The 14,814-nt window shown below is 35.7% G+C and overlaps 1 protein-coding gene across 1 annotated transcript in view; it reads right to left on the bottom strand.

Moving 5' to 3' along the window:
* UBR3 (ubiquitin protein ligase E3 component n-recognin 3 (putative)) overlaps positions 1 to 14,814 on the bottom strand; it is a 205,486-nt gene that overhangs the window by 143,232 nt on the left and 47,440 nt on the right. Inside the window, 1 exon segment of the mRNA XM_010849413.1 lies at positions 4,537 to 4,603. Coding sequence (XP_010847715.1) covers positions 4,537 to 4,603 — 67 coding nt within the window.

Below are 14,814 nucleotides of genomic sequence, written 5' to 3'. Positions count from 1 at the left end.
TTTGAACTGTGGTGTTGGAGAAGACTCTTGAGAGTCCCTTGGACTGCAAGGAGATCCAACCAGTCAATCCTAAAGGAAATCAGTCCTTTAGAATATTCATTGGAAGAACTGATGCTGAAGCTGAAGCTCCAATACTTTGGCCACCTGATGCGAAGAGCTGACTCATTTGAAAAGACCCTGATACTGGGAAAGATTGAAGGCAGGAGGAGAAGGGGATGACAGAGGATGAGAAAGTTGGATGGCATCACCGACTCGATGGACATTAGTTTGAGCAAGGTCCAGGAGTTGGTGATGGACAGGGACGCCTGGAGTGCTGCAGTCCATGGGGTCACAAAGAGTCAGACACGACTGAGTGACTGAACTGAAGCATAAGCCCTTTATCTAAAACTTCTACTATGATTTAAAATAATTATCTTACAAGAACAATATTCATGGCACATAATTTAAATAGTAGTAATTTTAAACTAAAAACATACTACTAAGGACTAACTCCAATTTTGTTTTGAAAAATCTTTATAGGATAATTTATCTATTTCTTTAAAATTATCCTTCATAAATGAAATGTTAACTTCACTAGAGAAAATAATCATTAGTGCACTGCTTACTCTAATATACAAAAGCATCTACTCTCTTCTGGTAGGAACATACCAGAAAACATATAGAATGTTAGCTATGTTTACTTGCACTGGACTCAAGATGCCCTCTTCATACATAGAGGAAACAGGAAATGGATGTCTGTTTTGAATTAAAAGGTATTCGAAGGGGGAATGAATTATCTCCTGGAAAGCCTATTTCTAAAGCCAAGTGCCACTTCTTGAGGGTTAGGCTCTTTCCCGCTTATCTCTGCCTCCTTGCCTTGCTGAATCAACAGAAAGGTCTCAACTGGTACATGAGGAACTGAATTTTTTTAAATTTTACACTGGAGTATATTTGATTACCAATGCTGTGTTAGTTTCAAGGTGTACAGCAAAGTTGAATTGAATGTTTTTAATACTTTAGTTCTCTTTTACCCCTCAAAATGAACTAGAAAATTCTATTAATCTTTACTAGAGCAAACTATCCTGTGATACTGCTCTGAATCATCAACTCTATATAAGGGCATTAAGTGTCAACTATGGACTGGTTCAGTGCTTAAGCAAGAACTAGAGTTAGAGGAGAGATCTGAAAAACCAGTATCACATGAATCAAAATACTCAGGTATAGCCCTAACTAATTACATGTCAAGTAGTCTTCCAGGGTAATCTTGCAGAATTTTTAATTAACCCTATCCCAATCCTATCCCCGTGCTACAGTTCTTCTATTATTGAGTAATACGTTCATATCATAGGTGGCTCAGTGGTAGAGAACCTCCTGCCAATGCAGGAGACTCAAGAGAGGCAAGTTTGATCCCAGGATCAGGAAGATCCTCTGGAGGAGGAAATGGCAACCCACTCCAGTATTCTTACCTGGAAAACCCCATAGACAGAGGAGCCTGATGGGCTACAGTCCAGGGGGTGGCAAAAAAGCCAGACACAACTTAGTGACTAAACAGTAACATCATTATCTCCTCAGGTAATGAGTCTAAAAGAGTAACCTCAGTATTTAATCACTCTCTTGATTTTTTCATAAAACACTGAGTTTAATAAGACTTAAATCAGATATAACCTTAATCCAATTTTCCATTAATAATTAACAACCACTATTTTCAGAATAACAACTTCATTAATCTAGAAACACTATAATTTAAACTATACAGAGACAAAAATATCTGCTAATCCCCCCATCTAACTCCATTTCAGTGGAGCCTTCAGTATAAGCCATATGCAGAAGGACTAAAAATAGAAATACAATTATAATATACAGCTCTTATTTGGAAATAAAAATTCTTTATTTTTCAAATCACACAATTTTCTACTTGTAAAACAGAAATCTCTTCCTCCTGCCACTTCCAGGATATAGCAATGATTTAAAAGAGAAATGACCAGTTTTGCAAGAAATGAGGTAAAATATATTCAAAGGTCACACTGACAGATTCAAAGTCAAAAAGTAACAAAATTAGGGGCCAAATGAATTAGGTGACAGGAATAAAAGGATTATAATTAAAAATCAGAATATAACTTACAGCACAGATTGCTGAAGCCAATTTAATTCTCAAAATTCACTTGGTACCAACATGACTGAGAATTTCACGGACTACCAAAAAAATACCCCTGCCAGGTAAGTGCTTCTGAAAATAATTACAAAGCTGAACAAAACTAGTAGTATTCTTTTTTTTAAACTAGTAGTATTTATTCTTAAATTCATACTTATAACTCTCTGCAAGTTTGTATTAGCCAAAGAAAAGCCTGAAGCTACCATAATTGTATATCAAGCATTAAAAATTGAAGATATATTAACTTTGTTTTAATAAATAAAATAATCGAATACCCCAGAAAAGCTGTGCCTTCTATTAAAATGAAAATAGCTGCTGTTATGTACAATCCAATTTTTCTATCTTCAGACATAAAAGTGGGGGTGGGGGGTGAACCACAATGTCTTCACTGTTATTCTTAAAATACACCAGTTTCCCAAGATATTTAAAGCATGTGCTATGTGTTTTATATGTTATGTTATAGAAATCTGGTTAGAAACGCTTTCATTAGTTATGTATGATTATTACCTTTAAAATCTTGATTAAACTATCATGAGCTTCACAACACCTAAAACCACTTCAAGCAAAATTGTAAAACAAAATTTCTGAATTAGTATGTGGTATAAATGAATGATAGCTTTTAATTTAGGCAGCAGAGTCCAGGCTCTGCAACTCACCAGCTCATCTTGGCCATGTTAGCTGAAGTCCTCTAGGCCTAAGCTTTTTCATCCTTAAAACTGAACTTTTGAAATAGGCAGTGATGTGTTAGCACAGTGCCTCTCCTCTTGTCCATCATTACATATTTTATTTTCAGCTCGCTTTCAAACTGTTGAATCAAATTCTTACAAAAACTAAACCACTCTGGACTTCAGACATTTTCAAAAGCAACAATCACTTCTTGAAAAGAGTTTCTACTAACTGAAAAAGCCATTTCTTCAATGTACATACTCAAACCAAACATGATAACTAATCAAGTCTTAAATCTCTTTACTACTTCTTACAGTAAAGGAAGGAAGAGACAACAATCTATCTCAAATGCAAAAAAATTCAGGTATAAAAGAAACTTCAACATGAAGTCTGCATAAAAAATGTCTTAAGCCAGAGTCTGACCAGGATGAAGGAAAACAATGACCTCTTAACATTGTTTTCTGAGGTATTTTCTGAACATCCCTGAAGCTTAAACTCAAGTATATGCCTAACAATCTCCTCCAACTCAGATGTATCTCAAGGACTCAGGTAAGCACATGCATAATTCTGGTTAAGTCAAAGAGCCAGGTAGCCAAATGGGTTTCTAATTTCTTTCAGGCATTACAGATTTTCTGCAGGGCTAAGAAAAAGGGGAACATGTTGCAGGCGTGAGTCCTGGACAGCAAATCAAATTTCATGCCCTCTGCTAACAGTCCATAAGTTGAATGCAGCAACGTGAGTAACTAAGAACAGACTTACAAAATGAGCCTCAACGAAAACTGTCTGCTTGCTCCACCTTTCCAAGCAGTCTTAAACTTTCCAAAAGACACACTTGGCAGTAGAAAAAAGAATCTTTTCATGAAAATATTTTAACCTCTGAAGACTTTCTAACAGATCATACTAACCCAGAAAATAAGACTATGCTAAGATTTAGAAATCCATTTCAAAAATGGAGCACAGGCTACCAACTAATAACAAGTACTCTTGAAAAGCTTTTAGGGAGGGTCAAGAAAATATAGTGATAAAGCACTTAAACTCTGGAATTTGAATTAAAGACCTTCCTCTCATTAGCTGTTATGCCTAACATGCCTTCATTCCTCATTCATAAAACAGTAGTAACAATAAAACCTACTACATATGGTTACTGAGAGAATTAAATGACAGAATGCACATGCTGTGATTAGCACTATGTCTAGCATGTACAGAAGTTCGATAAATATTACTAATCTATTCCCTCACTACAGGCATATCTACTTCTCCTTTGCATCAATATATATTGAGTCCTTACTGAGCCCTTAATATTTGTTAAGTGCCATTCATTCTCATTTTCCTTCGCTCTTGTTACTTTTTCTGATACATATCCACACCACTTCCATGCTGCTCATCCTTTTTCATTCTAGAAATTGCATACCCCAGATTACAAAAAGATACAAATCAAATTTAAGCTTTATACCAAAAACGCTGGATCCAAATTAAAAGATTCAATGAAAAGACTATTTTTCTGGCTCAAATATAATATCGCTCATTTTATGAAGAAAACTATGAATAAAAATTCCAACAGTAAGGGTTTCGCTTGCTATTGAGGTCTCCCACAATCATCCCCTAACAACTCTTTCTCCATATTGAACACATCTAATAACATAACTCTCTCTTCAAAGAGCTTTGATGGCCACCCAACCAAGTGCTCTTAGTAATTAAGCATTTTTTAACACAAGAAAAAAAAAACAAAATATAAATACCTTTGGTGTTACTGCTTAGTTTGACCCTCTTTCTCTTGCCCAGACCTTGACTCCCATCCTGATCCTCCTGGAGAAAAACAAAATTAGCATTATCTGTAGTCCTAGTCATGAATTTATATGTTTTATGTAAATTTAAATATGCTCATAAATTATATTAAATATAAAATACAGGTGTGCTTACATATTATTAATCAATAATTTTACTCATGTATTTGCTATAATAAAATGTATTTTAATACTGATAACTTTTAATTGAAAATTAAATTTAAAATTAGCATTATAATTAAATATATCATGAAAATTCTTAGGATTAAAATGCAAGAGTTCTTAAACTTAATCTGTGCCTCTAATGAAAGACTCTCAAATGCCCCAAAATCCCAAAATAAAAGTCTTCCTAACTTATAAACAAAATATTAAATGCACAAAGAAGCTAAAGGGGAGGAGGGAAAAGATTAGCACAGGAAGGAAGAGGAGAAGGAGAAGGGGGTTAAAGCAATGAATAGCAGAAAAGTTTTGAAGAGTCTAATACAAACAAATGAGTTCAAGAGATCAAGTTCTGAAAAATAAGCACAGCATGTTAGAAGCTGGAGTTGATGGTCAAAAAAATGTTAATAAAACAAAATTATTATGTGGCTCAGATGGTAAAGCATCTGCCCGCAATGCGGGAGACTGGGGTTTGATCTCTGGGTTGGGAAGATCCCTGGAGAAGGAAATGGCAACCCACTCTAGTACTCTTGCCTGGAAAATTCCATGGACTGAGGAGCCTGGTAGGCTACAGTCCATGGGGTCACAAAGAGTCGGACATGACTAAGTGACTTCACTTTCACTTTCACTAGGAAAAAAAATCCAAGAAGAAAATATATGTATTTCTGCTCACATGTGATATATCCATTCCTGAAAAAAAATCCTCACATTAAAAATAACAAGGCTTATAGGGAATAGAAGAGTGAGGGACAGACCATTCACAACCTATTCTGTAACCAAGAAAGTGTATAACCAAAGAAATAACAAAAGCAATAACTGGTACCTGGAGAGATCATTTGGATGCCCAGGCAAACATCTTGGAGTGATTTGAGCATGTCTCATGGGATGTTAACAACATACCACCACAACAGAGTGGGAAGCTAGCTGACTGAGACAACATAAAGGGAAGAGGAGCAAAGGAAGCAGCCTGCTAGTAGTGAAGCCAACAGTGAAGCTAGGAATGTGCCTCTAAAGCAGGAAGCCATGGGTGCAGGTGTTCAGTTCTAATTTTCTTCAAATGTTGCTGAAAAGGTTCCTGTTCCCTTTGCAGATGAGGGTGTGTTTCTCTCCAGAAAAAGGACATGACTGTACCCCATTATCCCAGATCTCCTGAACTATTGCATAGTTCAGGAAAGATTGCATAGGAAACCAAAACTTCCATGTTATACTGACATCTTTTTCCTATTTTCCAAACATGTATGAGCCAACTAGTTTTATAAAGCTATGTGTGGTAGTATTTGGCATACTGTCTGTTATGCTAACCAATTATGCTGATGGCAGGATAGAACCATGGTACAAATTCCCAGACACTTTCTCAATTAAATCAAACCTCCAAAGCAGAAAAGCCTCAGCTTTATGCTATGGCTCAACCCACTGGTTGTAGTGTTCTTGGCCTACATACCAAGACTTAACTGCAAGTTTCTGACAAGTCCAGCATCAGCCCTAAAGACCAGTCTGGAGGTTCTGAAAGATACTTCATAGCTCAGTCATTCAGCATTTACTAAGCACTTCTATATGCCCTCTGTTAACCCCCACCAAAGCCAGGCCTCTATGGTCATCTACTCGGCAGCAATAGTGACAGTCAAACAAACTATACTCCCTCTTTCTTTGCCACCCTCACCTTGTCCAAAGAGAAACTCAGCCAGTATGAAATTTGGAGCCATAAAAGACAGATATACGAATGTAAACCATGCCACAAGACCCAGAAGATTGTAAAATTTGAGATTTTAGCTAATAGTCATTTATGAAACTGTTCTCCTGGCAGAAGACAAAAAAAAAAAACTTTTAATATTATATTCCAGGTTAGGATTATTTCATAATTTCAAATAAAAACTTCCTATGAAAAGTGTATCCTTGGTCAAGCAATGGCCATGACAATACAAAGTTTTAAAAATTTTCCAAACTTACACTTTAAAGGACAAGTAAAATTAGTCAAGCTAGGGAGAGGAAAGTCATTCCAAGAAGGCACAAAGACAAAAGTCTAGAAACAAAGATTAGCCTGACATCATCATAGATAGCAAACTCAGCTAGGAAGGGAGTCTACCTCCATTTAAACAGGTGGGATAACGGGTAGTCTTGTACTACACTTGAGAGAGTACATAACAGAACAATTTTCCTGAATGGCAATTTGTCAATACACATATGGAAAGTTGTTAAAGTGTATCTATCACTGGAACAGAAATTCCAGTTCTAAGAATTTATCTTAAAGAAATAATCAGACAAGTGAATAGGGACTATCTGCATAACACTCATCACAATGTTATTTATAATGGCAAAAAAAAAAAAACCTTTGGTTTCCAACAGCAGAGCAGGGAATTAGGGAAATAAATTATAGCACAAATATACTCTTTAAAGAAAAGCAAGACTAGAGTTCCATATTCATTATGACCAGGTAAATGTTCAAAAACTATTACTATAAATTAGAAAAAAAAAAAAAGCATGTTATGAAGGATAGCATATGGAGTATGAAACCATTTAAGTAGTGATACCACACACAAATAAAATACGTTAAAATATACTCTTTGTTACAGATGTTTAAAACTACCATTAGTAAGGAAAGCAGGTTACAGAATAGCATATATAGCATGGAGTCTCTAAAATATACCATATATAAAATCTGTTAGAATATATATGATTAGAGTAAGTCACCTCTAAGTGATAGAGTAATAGGTAATTTCATCATCTTTTTGCTAATATTAATTTTCTATTTATTCAATGATGACAATGAATTATAGCTTTAAGCTAATGAATGTTTTTAATACTAATTATGATTTTCAATCCTAAATACAACAATCTACTCAAGATAATGGATGAGTGTGTATCTATTTCAAGTTCTATTTTTTTGGGCCGCTCCTCGAAGCATGTAGGATCTTAGTTCGCCAACCAGCGATGGAATACCCGCCCGTGCTGTGGAAGCATGGCGTCTTAACTACTGGACCACCAGGCAAATACCAAGAACAAAAGTTTCAACAAACAGGAATAACTTCCAGTGCTGGGACATTCAGGCATTAAGGAAAATGAAAACAATTTAGTTATCATGACAACAAGACCCCACCCCAAACTCAAGATGGAGAGTTAGAGTTCTTCCCCTCTTATCCACGAGAAAACAGTATAGAACCCTGGGGGAAAATAATGGGTCCAGTGAACAAGAGAGGAAATAAACAACCTCAACTGAGACAGCATTCATACAGCTCTCAGAAACACTCTCAGAAACTGTTAACTAGGTTCCTGAGTAGAGAAGTAGACAACACTGCATGTGTGTTTCCCACACAGGGAGACTCCCTTCCTAGCTGAGTTTGATATCTATGTCCAATATCAGAGAAGACCTTTACCCCACCTTGCCCCCTGCCAACTCCCCAGAAAACAGATTCAAACTCCTAGCCTGCAAAATTTACAGGTAGTTTTTCAACCCAAATTAACCTTTCTTTCTTTGATGGATTTACTGGACAGATGAAAAAATATGAGCTCCATAAAAAGAAGTCAAGTTTAAATTCACAGTTGGTTAAAACAATATTCAATGTTAATACAAAATACACAAGGCTAAAACATTTAACACAGCAGATTATAAAAATAAAATCCAAAGGAGATCTTGGGAAACTAGAATAAAATGAAAACATTTATGTAAGCCACTGTAACATGATACTGTTTGCTTTAAATCAATTTTACAAATACAAAGCAGAGAGGGAGCTCTCAAACTTGTCAGCTGTAAATCTGAAGGGGTAAGTGAGTGAGGGACCTGAGTGTTTCATTTGACCACTGGAGCTTCTACCGCAGTTTAGCACTGCTGCTAAAATGCTAACAAAAACCCTTAGGCCTAAAGGAAGCCATAACATGCTTCACGATAAGCTATCCTTGTGACTCTGTACCAAAATCAGATCATAATTTTAAAAAGGAATGAACAGGTGAAAGAGCTATGAATACCAGAGAATACTGTGTAACTAAAGCTAAAAAGTTAAAGGGGTACCTAATGAAGTAAAATTAAAATGTTTCCATAGGGAGAAACAAGAAGAAAGGTGGGAAAATTATAATATTTAACATGGTATTAAGAAGAGATTCCTAATAATTAGAGCTATCAAACAAAGTACATAGTAACTTATTTTGTTAAGTGATCATTTCTCTTATGTAAGAGTATGAAATACAGAAGACTAGAGGCAAACAAACAAATTAATAAATAGTGGTAATCTCTGGAGAGCACAGCTGGAGGTAAGTGTTTTCTTTTTTCTATTTGTCAATTTTTCAACAATGGACATTCAAATTTTATGGTTACACAGGGGGAAAAATGTGTTTATTTATTTATTAAATTAGTATTAACAGCTAGAATGTATCAAAGTCACAAAGATTAATGATCTGGTAAATACACATAGATAAATGGACACTGCTTATGGTAATAGCCTCAGTGAAAATAATCTTTCCTTGAAAAGTTATCTTGATTTAAACAGTCCTAGTTTCTCTAAGAAACTCTCTATTACATCCATGTACATATAATACTGGAGATAATTTTCTTTTGAACTGAATTATCTGATGACTGAACAAATCTAAACAAAAAATGAATAAACATAAATTCACATTTTAAAGTACTTCATAAAGTTAAAATGTGTTTCTATTTTATTTCAGCTTCATTCAAGACAAAGAACATTTTAAACTCCTATTACATATTAGCTACACACACCAAAAAAAAAAAAAAAGTAAGAAGTAGTAGTATGAAGAATGTCATGTGTATAAATAGCCCTGCTGAGTACATAATGTTCTGTTACTCTAGGGACAGCAGGGACAAATATCTGACACAACTTGTATGAATAAAATTAAGTAGACAGCAGTATGCTCATCAAGTAAATCTTTAAACAGGAAAAATCTTGCTGCTGTTAAAGAGTTTCAAACTTGTTTCTTCATTTTTCAAATTGGCAGAATTAGACTACGCCTAGGATCTCTTCCAATTCTAACTTACAACATTTTCTTAATTGTTATAACTCCCTCTCTATAGCAGTTTTTGAGATGTCATTGCCCTCTTCTCATCCTGTCTCCTTTTTCATACACTTCGCTAAATTGTAAGAATGAAATCACAAAAGGGGTTTGTTCAATAACCCTATGGGCCTGTAGAGTAAGGGTGCAGAAATTCCAATCCTTAAGCCATATTCAGCTCTTCACTAAATTTCAAATATAAATGCTAAAAGCAAACATATAATTTGTGACTGCAGTTGCAAAATAAAATGCAATATGGCTTTAAAAGCTTTAACGAAATTTTTAAATGGCATAAAATAGATATTTGTTCAAGAACATCTGTATCTCAGTTCAGTTCAGTGACTCAGTCATGTCTGACTCTGTGACCCCATGGACTGCAGCACACCAGGCTTCCCTTTCCATCAGCAACTCCCAGAACTTGCTCAAACTCATGTCCATTGATTTGGTGATGCCATCTAACCATCTTATCCTCCATCGTCCCCTTTTCCTCCAGCCTTCAATCTTTCCCAGAATCAGGGACTTTTCTAATGAGTCAGTTCTTCAGAATATCAGGTGGCCAAAGTATTGGAGTTTCAGCTTCAGCAACAGTTCTTCCAATGAATATTCAGGACTGATCTCCTTTAGAATGGACTGGTTGGATCTCATTGCAGTCCAAGGGACTCTCAAGAGTCTTCTCTAACACCACAGTTAAAAAGCATCAATTCTGGTACACTTCTATTAACATTTTCCATCTCCTTATCCTTTCATCTACTTTCTCCTTTATTTAGTCCATCCTTATTAAATTACTGCTTGCATTTTCATCATTTATATATGTAAAAATGCTTTGAAAAGAACTATAACACAAATTTAAAATAGTTTTAAATCAGTTTTTTCAAACATCATTAGGCTTCGCAGGTGGCACAATAGACAAACAATCTGCCTACAATGCAAGAGACATGGATTTGATCTCTAGGTCGGGAAGATCCCCTGGAGTAGGAAATGGGAACCCACTCCAGTATTCTTGCCTGGAGAATTTCATGGCCTGGAAATTTCCAAAAGCCTGGAAAGCTGCATTCCATGGGGTTGCAAAGAGTCAGACATGACTGAGCAACTGAGCACACGTTGTACAGCACAGGCAACTCTACTTAACGCTCTGTGGTGCCTTAAATGGGAAGTAAATCCCCAAAAGAGGGGATAACATATACACATGGCTGACTCACTTTGCTGTACAGCAGAAAATAATATAAAATTGTAAAGCAATATACTACAATAAAGTTTTTAAGAAAGAGGGTGGGAAAAAAAAAAGAAAGAGGGTGGAAATTCTTATATTTTCCCTCTAAATATATCACATTAAAACTCAATTAACTTACTTATTATTTATAATTACCTAGGCACAAAAGGAAGCTTTTTCCATCCAAATCACTGGTCCTAATAAAATAATGTTTATCATTAAGAAATAAAAGCACAATAGAGATCCCAAGTAGAGATTAGCAGAAAAGTTATGATAATGTTAGCTTCCATTTTAATCAGATTCAAAACTATATTCTGTTCCTTAAGCGGCAATGAATCCTAGTAAAATTTTAATATGTCCCTTTTCATTCTACCAAGGTAAAGATCAATTCTTTTAAAACTCTCTTATAACTTTAAATATAAGCTTTCATTCTCTTGAGATGTAGTAATATAACTATTATACTAAAGAAAACTTTGATCTTCTTTAAAACACTACAGTTGCCATTTCTGGCTAAAGTGGTATTTCATTATCATGTTACAGTTTTTCCCAACATACAAGTACTACTTAAATAGACAGGAAAATACATAATCAATTACTGTACTGTATTTAGCTATAATCACCAGTCATTTCTAGGCTACCAAGAGAATCCAGGAAAAAGAACGGCAAATTTCACATCCTGGTTGTGGAAATTTTGAAACATGTTTATAAATTCTTTGACATCTCTACCTTCTGAGAGGTGGAATTTACCTCCTTCTGCATTGAACCCACCTTAGCAACTCATAAGGAACAGAATGCAGTAGAAGTAATAGTATGTATAATTCCAAGACTAACACAGAAAAGGCTCCACAGCTGCTGCTCTTGAGTTACTCACATTGGGAAAAGCCACAACTATATGAGAAGCCCAACAACTTGAGACCACCCTGCTGGATGGTCTCCAGCAGGGTGAGCTCCCTGTGCAGAGCCAGCATCAACTGGTAGCCCCGTCCAAGCATCTTATATCTCCAATTCAGCTGACCCTTCAGATGACTGCAGTTTCTCAGCCAACAAATAACAGGAATCTCGTGAGATAACCTAAGTGAGAACTGCCCAGCTGCCATTCCCAAATTTCTGAGTCATAAAATTATTAGCAAAACAAAAAATGGTAATTGTAAGCAACAAAGTTTAAGACAAATTTGCACACAGAAATAGTAAGAACGGTTGGGTTTATCCACCTTACACTAAAAACTCTAGACCAGCAGAGAGGAGACCTAGCATCCATTTGCAACTCTACTACTGACAAGATGGAATTCACTTGTCCAGTGGATCAGTTTATTATTTGAAATTCAGCTTCCTCATCTATAAGAAAGTTAGGCAAGAGGAATGCTCCAGAATTCATAATTTTTTAAACCTTCAAATTGCCTCCTTCTGATTCTCATTTTTGTCTTGTTATATTACACAACTTTTCTATTTCTAGCTCAAGATTTGACTTTGTTAGTATGTAAGTCAATAAAACATATATGAAATTTTTTGATTAAAAAAATTATGATTGCAGTCTTAAAATAGAAAATTTCCTATCACTAAAACCTTTCTATGTCTGGCCCTGGGTAATGGTCTTATCTTTGTAGTTTTCCATACTTGTCATCTTAAATAAGTGTGTGTGCCTTTTTTTAACAGAAAAATATAACCTAATACAATTTAAGATATGCCTACCCTATAGTCTGGAGAAGGTAATGGCACCCCACTCCAGTACTCTTGCCTGGAAAATCCCATGGATTTCACTTTCACTTTTCACTTTCATGCACTGGAGAAGGAAATGGCAACGCGCTCCAGTGTTCTTGTCTGGAAAATCCCAGGGACGGTGGACCCTGATGGGCTGCTGTCTATGGGGTCACACAGAGTTGGACACGACTGAAGTGACTTAACAGCAGCAGCAACCCTATAGTCTGGAGCTTTCCAGATGCCACTAGTGGTAAAGAATCTGCCTCCCAATGCAGGAGATGGAAGAGACCCAGGTTTGATCCCCAGGTCAGGAAGATCCCTGGAAAAAGCAATACACTCCAGTATTCTTGCCTGGAAAATCCCATGGACAGAGGAACCTGGCGGGCTACAGTCCATGGAGTCCCAAAGAGTCAGACACAACTGAACAACTAACACTTTTACTTTTCACCCTGTAGTCAAGCAATTCCGTATCTTAGAGAGTTAACTGTTCGAAAAGAAATACAAGCACTGTATCTTATAATAAAAAATTGGAAATTATAAAAATTACTGGATAAACTGTAGCTTATTCATATTTCAGAATACTGGTAAAACAACCACAGTGTATAATATTTGAGTAAACTTTCAATTTAAAAGTTTAAAGATAAACTTCATTACTCTTAATCCATGCTTTAATAAACTTATTTTCTCTGGAAAGACAAGCAAAAATGTCTATCATATGACCCATGGTAGCTGAAAATTTCAGTATTTCAATACCTTCTACATACAAAGCACTAGGACAAAAAACATTTATTAAGAGTGTAATTTGTATCTGGTTCATGAGCGGTAATACACATGTTATTCCCTTTAATCCTAACACTAGAATAATCACCATTTTTTCATGAGAAAATTCATATTAAGAAGCTTAAAATCTGGCAGAAAGCATTGCGATACTATGAGGCAATATTCAAACTCAGATCTGTCTAACAAAAGCTCAAGTTCCTTTTAAAGAAAAACCAAAGTGGGTATCCCTTCAACTTATATCCAGCTGAAAAACTCTACTTCAAATTCTTAAGTTTTCAGATGTCCAAATGACCCCATTTTCATCCCATTTAAAGAATATGATAAATACATAAAGTATAAAAAGTACTGTTTTTTTAATTGGAGGGTAACTGTTTTTCAATGTTGTGTTGGTTTCTGCCACACAAAGTGAATCAGCCGTAAGTGTATATACACACATATATATACCCCTCCCACCCCAGTCACATGCCACCCCACTAGGTGATCGCAGAGCCCCGGGCTGGGCTCCCTGTGTCATACAGCAGCTTATCTGTTTTACTAAATGGTAGTATATATATGTCAGTGCTACTCTCTCCATTCATCCCTCCCTCTCCTTCCCCTGCTGCGTCCACAAGTCCATTCTCTCTGTCTGCATCTCTATTCCTGCCCTACAAACAGGATCATCAGTACCATTTTTCTAAATTCCATATATGTGTTCATATACTATATTTGTTTTCCCTCTTTCTGACTTACTCCATTTTGTATAACAGGATCTATGTTCATCCCCCTCAGTTCAACTGACTCACACTCATCCCTTTTATGGCTAAGTAATAGTCCATTGTATACATGTACCACAACTTCTTTATCCATTGATGAGTCGATGGGCATCTAGGTCATTTCCATGTCCTGGCAATTGCAAATAGCGCTGCTGTGAATATTGAGATGCATGTGTCTTTCTGAATTATGGTTTTCTCAGGGTATATGCCCAGTAGCGGGACTGCTGGGTCATAGGTTTTATTGCTAGTTAAAAAGTACTTTTAAATAAACTAAAAGTTTAATTATAAAATACAATTTAAAGATCAAAAAAATCTTACTGTCTTTAAATATAAATATTAAGTATACTTCACAAACTCTAGGTGGTCTCAGCTACTATCACAAAAATAGCATTTTATGAGAATGCAAATTAAAATGAAGTATTTTGAAGTTGTCACCATCAACAAGTATTTACTGAAATATAATCATAATTAAGGAGTAAATGATTATATGAATTATATTACACATAGAAGTTGCTGAAACAAAGAATCCAAGAGAAATGAACAGAAGGAACACAGAGAGGGCCTAAAGAAGAACAGAGTAAAAGCAATGGTAATGAACAAAGAAAGGCCCTATTTCAAATCCTCTGATACCCCTCA

The sequence above is a fragment of the Bison bison genome, unplaced genomic scaffold, assembly GCF_000754665.1.
Source record: "Bison bison bison isolate TAMUID 2011002044 unplaced genomic scaffold, Bison_UMD1.0 scf7180017864282, whole genome shotgun sequence".
Classification (NCBI taxonomy): Eukaryota; Metazoa; Chordata; class Mammalia; order Artiodactyla; family Bovidae; genus Bison; species Bison bison.
Note: the sequence above shows the minus strand (reverse complement) of the source record. Positions and strands in the feature narration are given on the sequence as shown.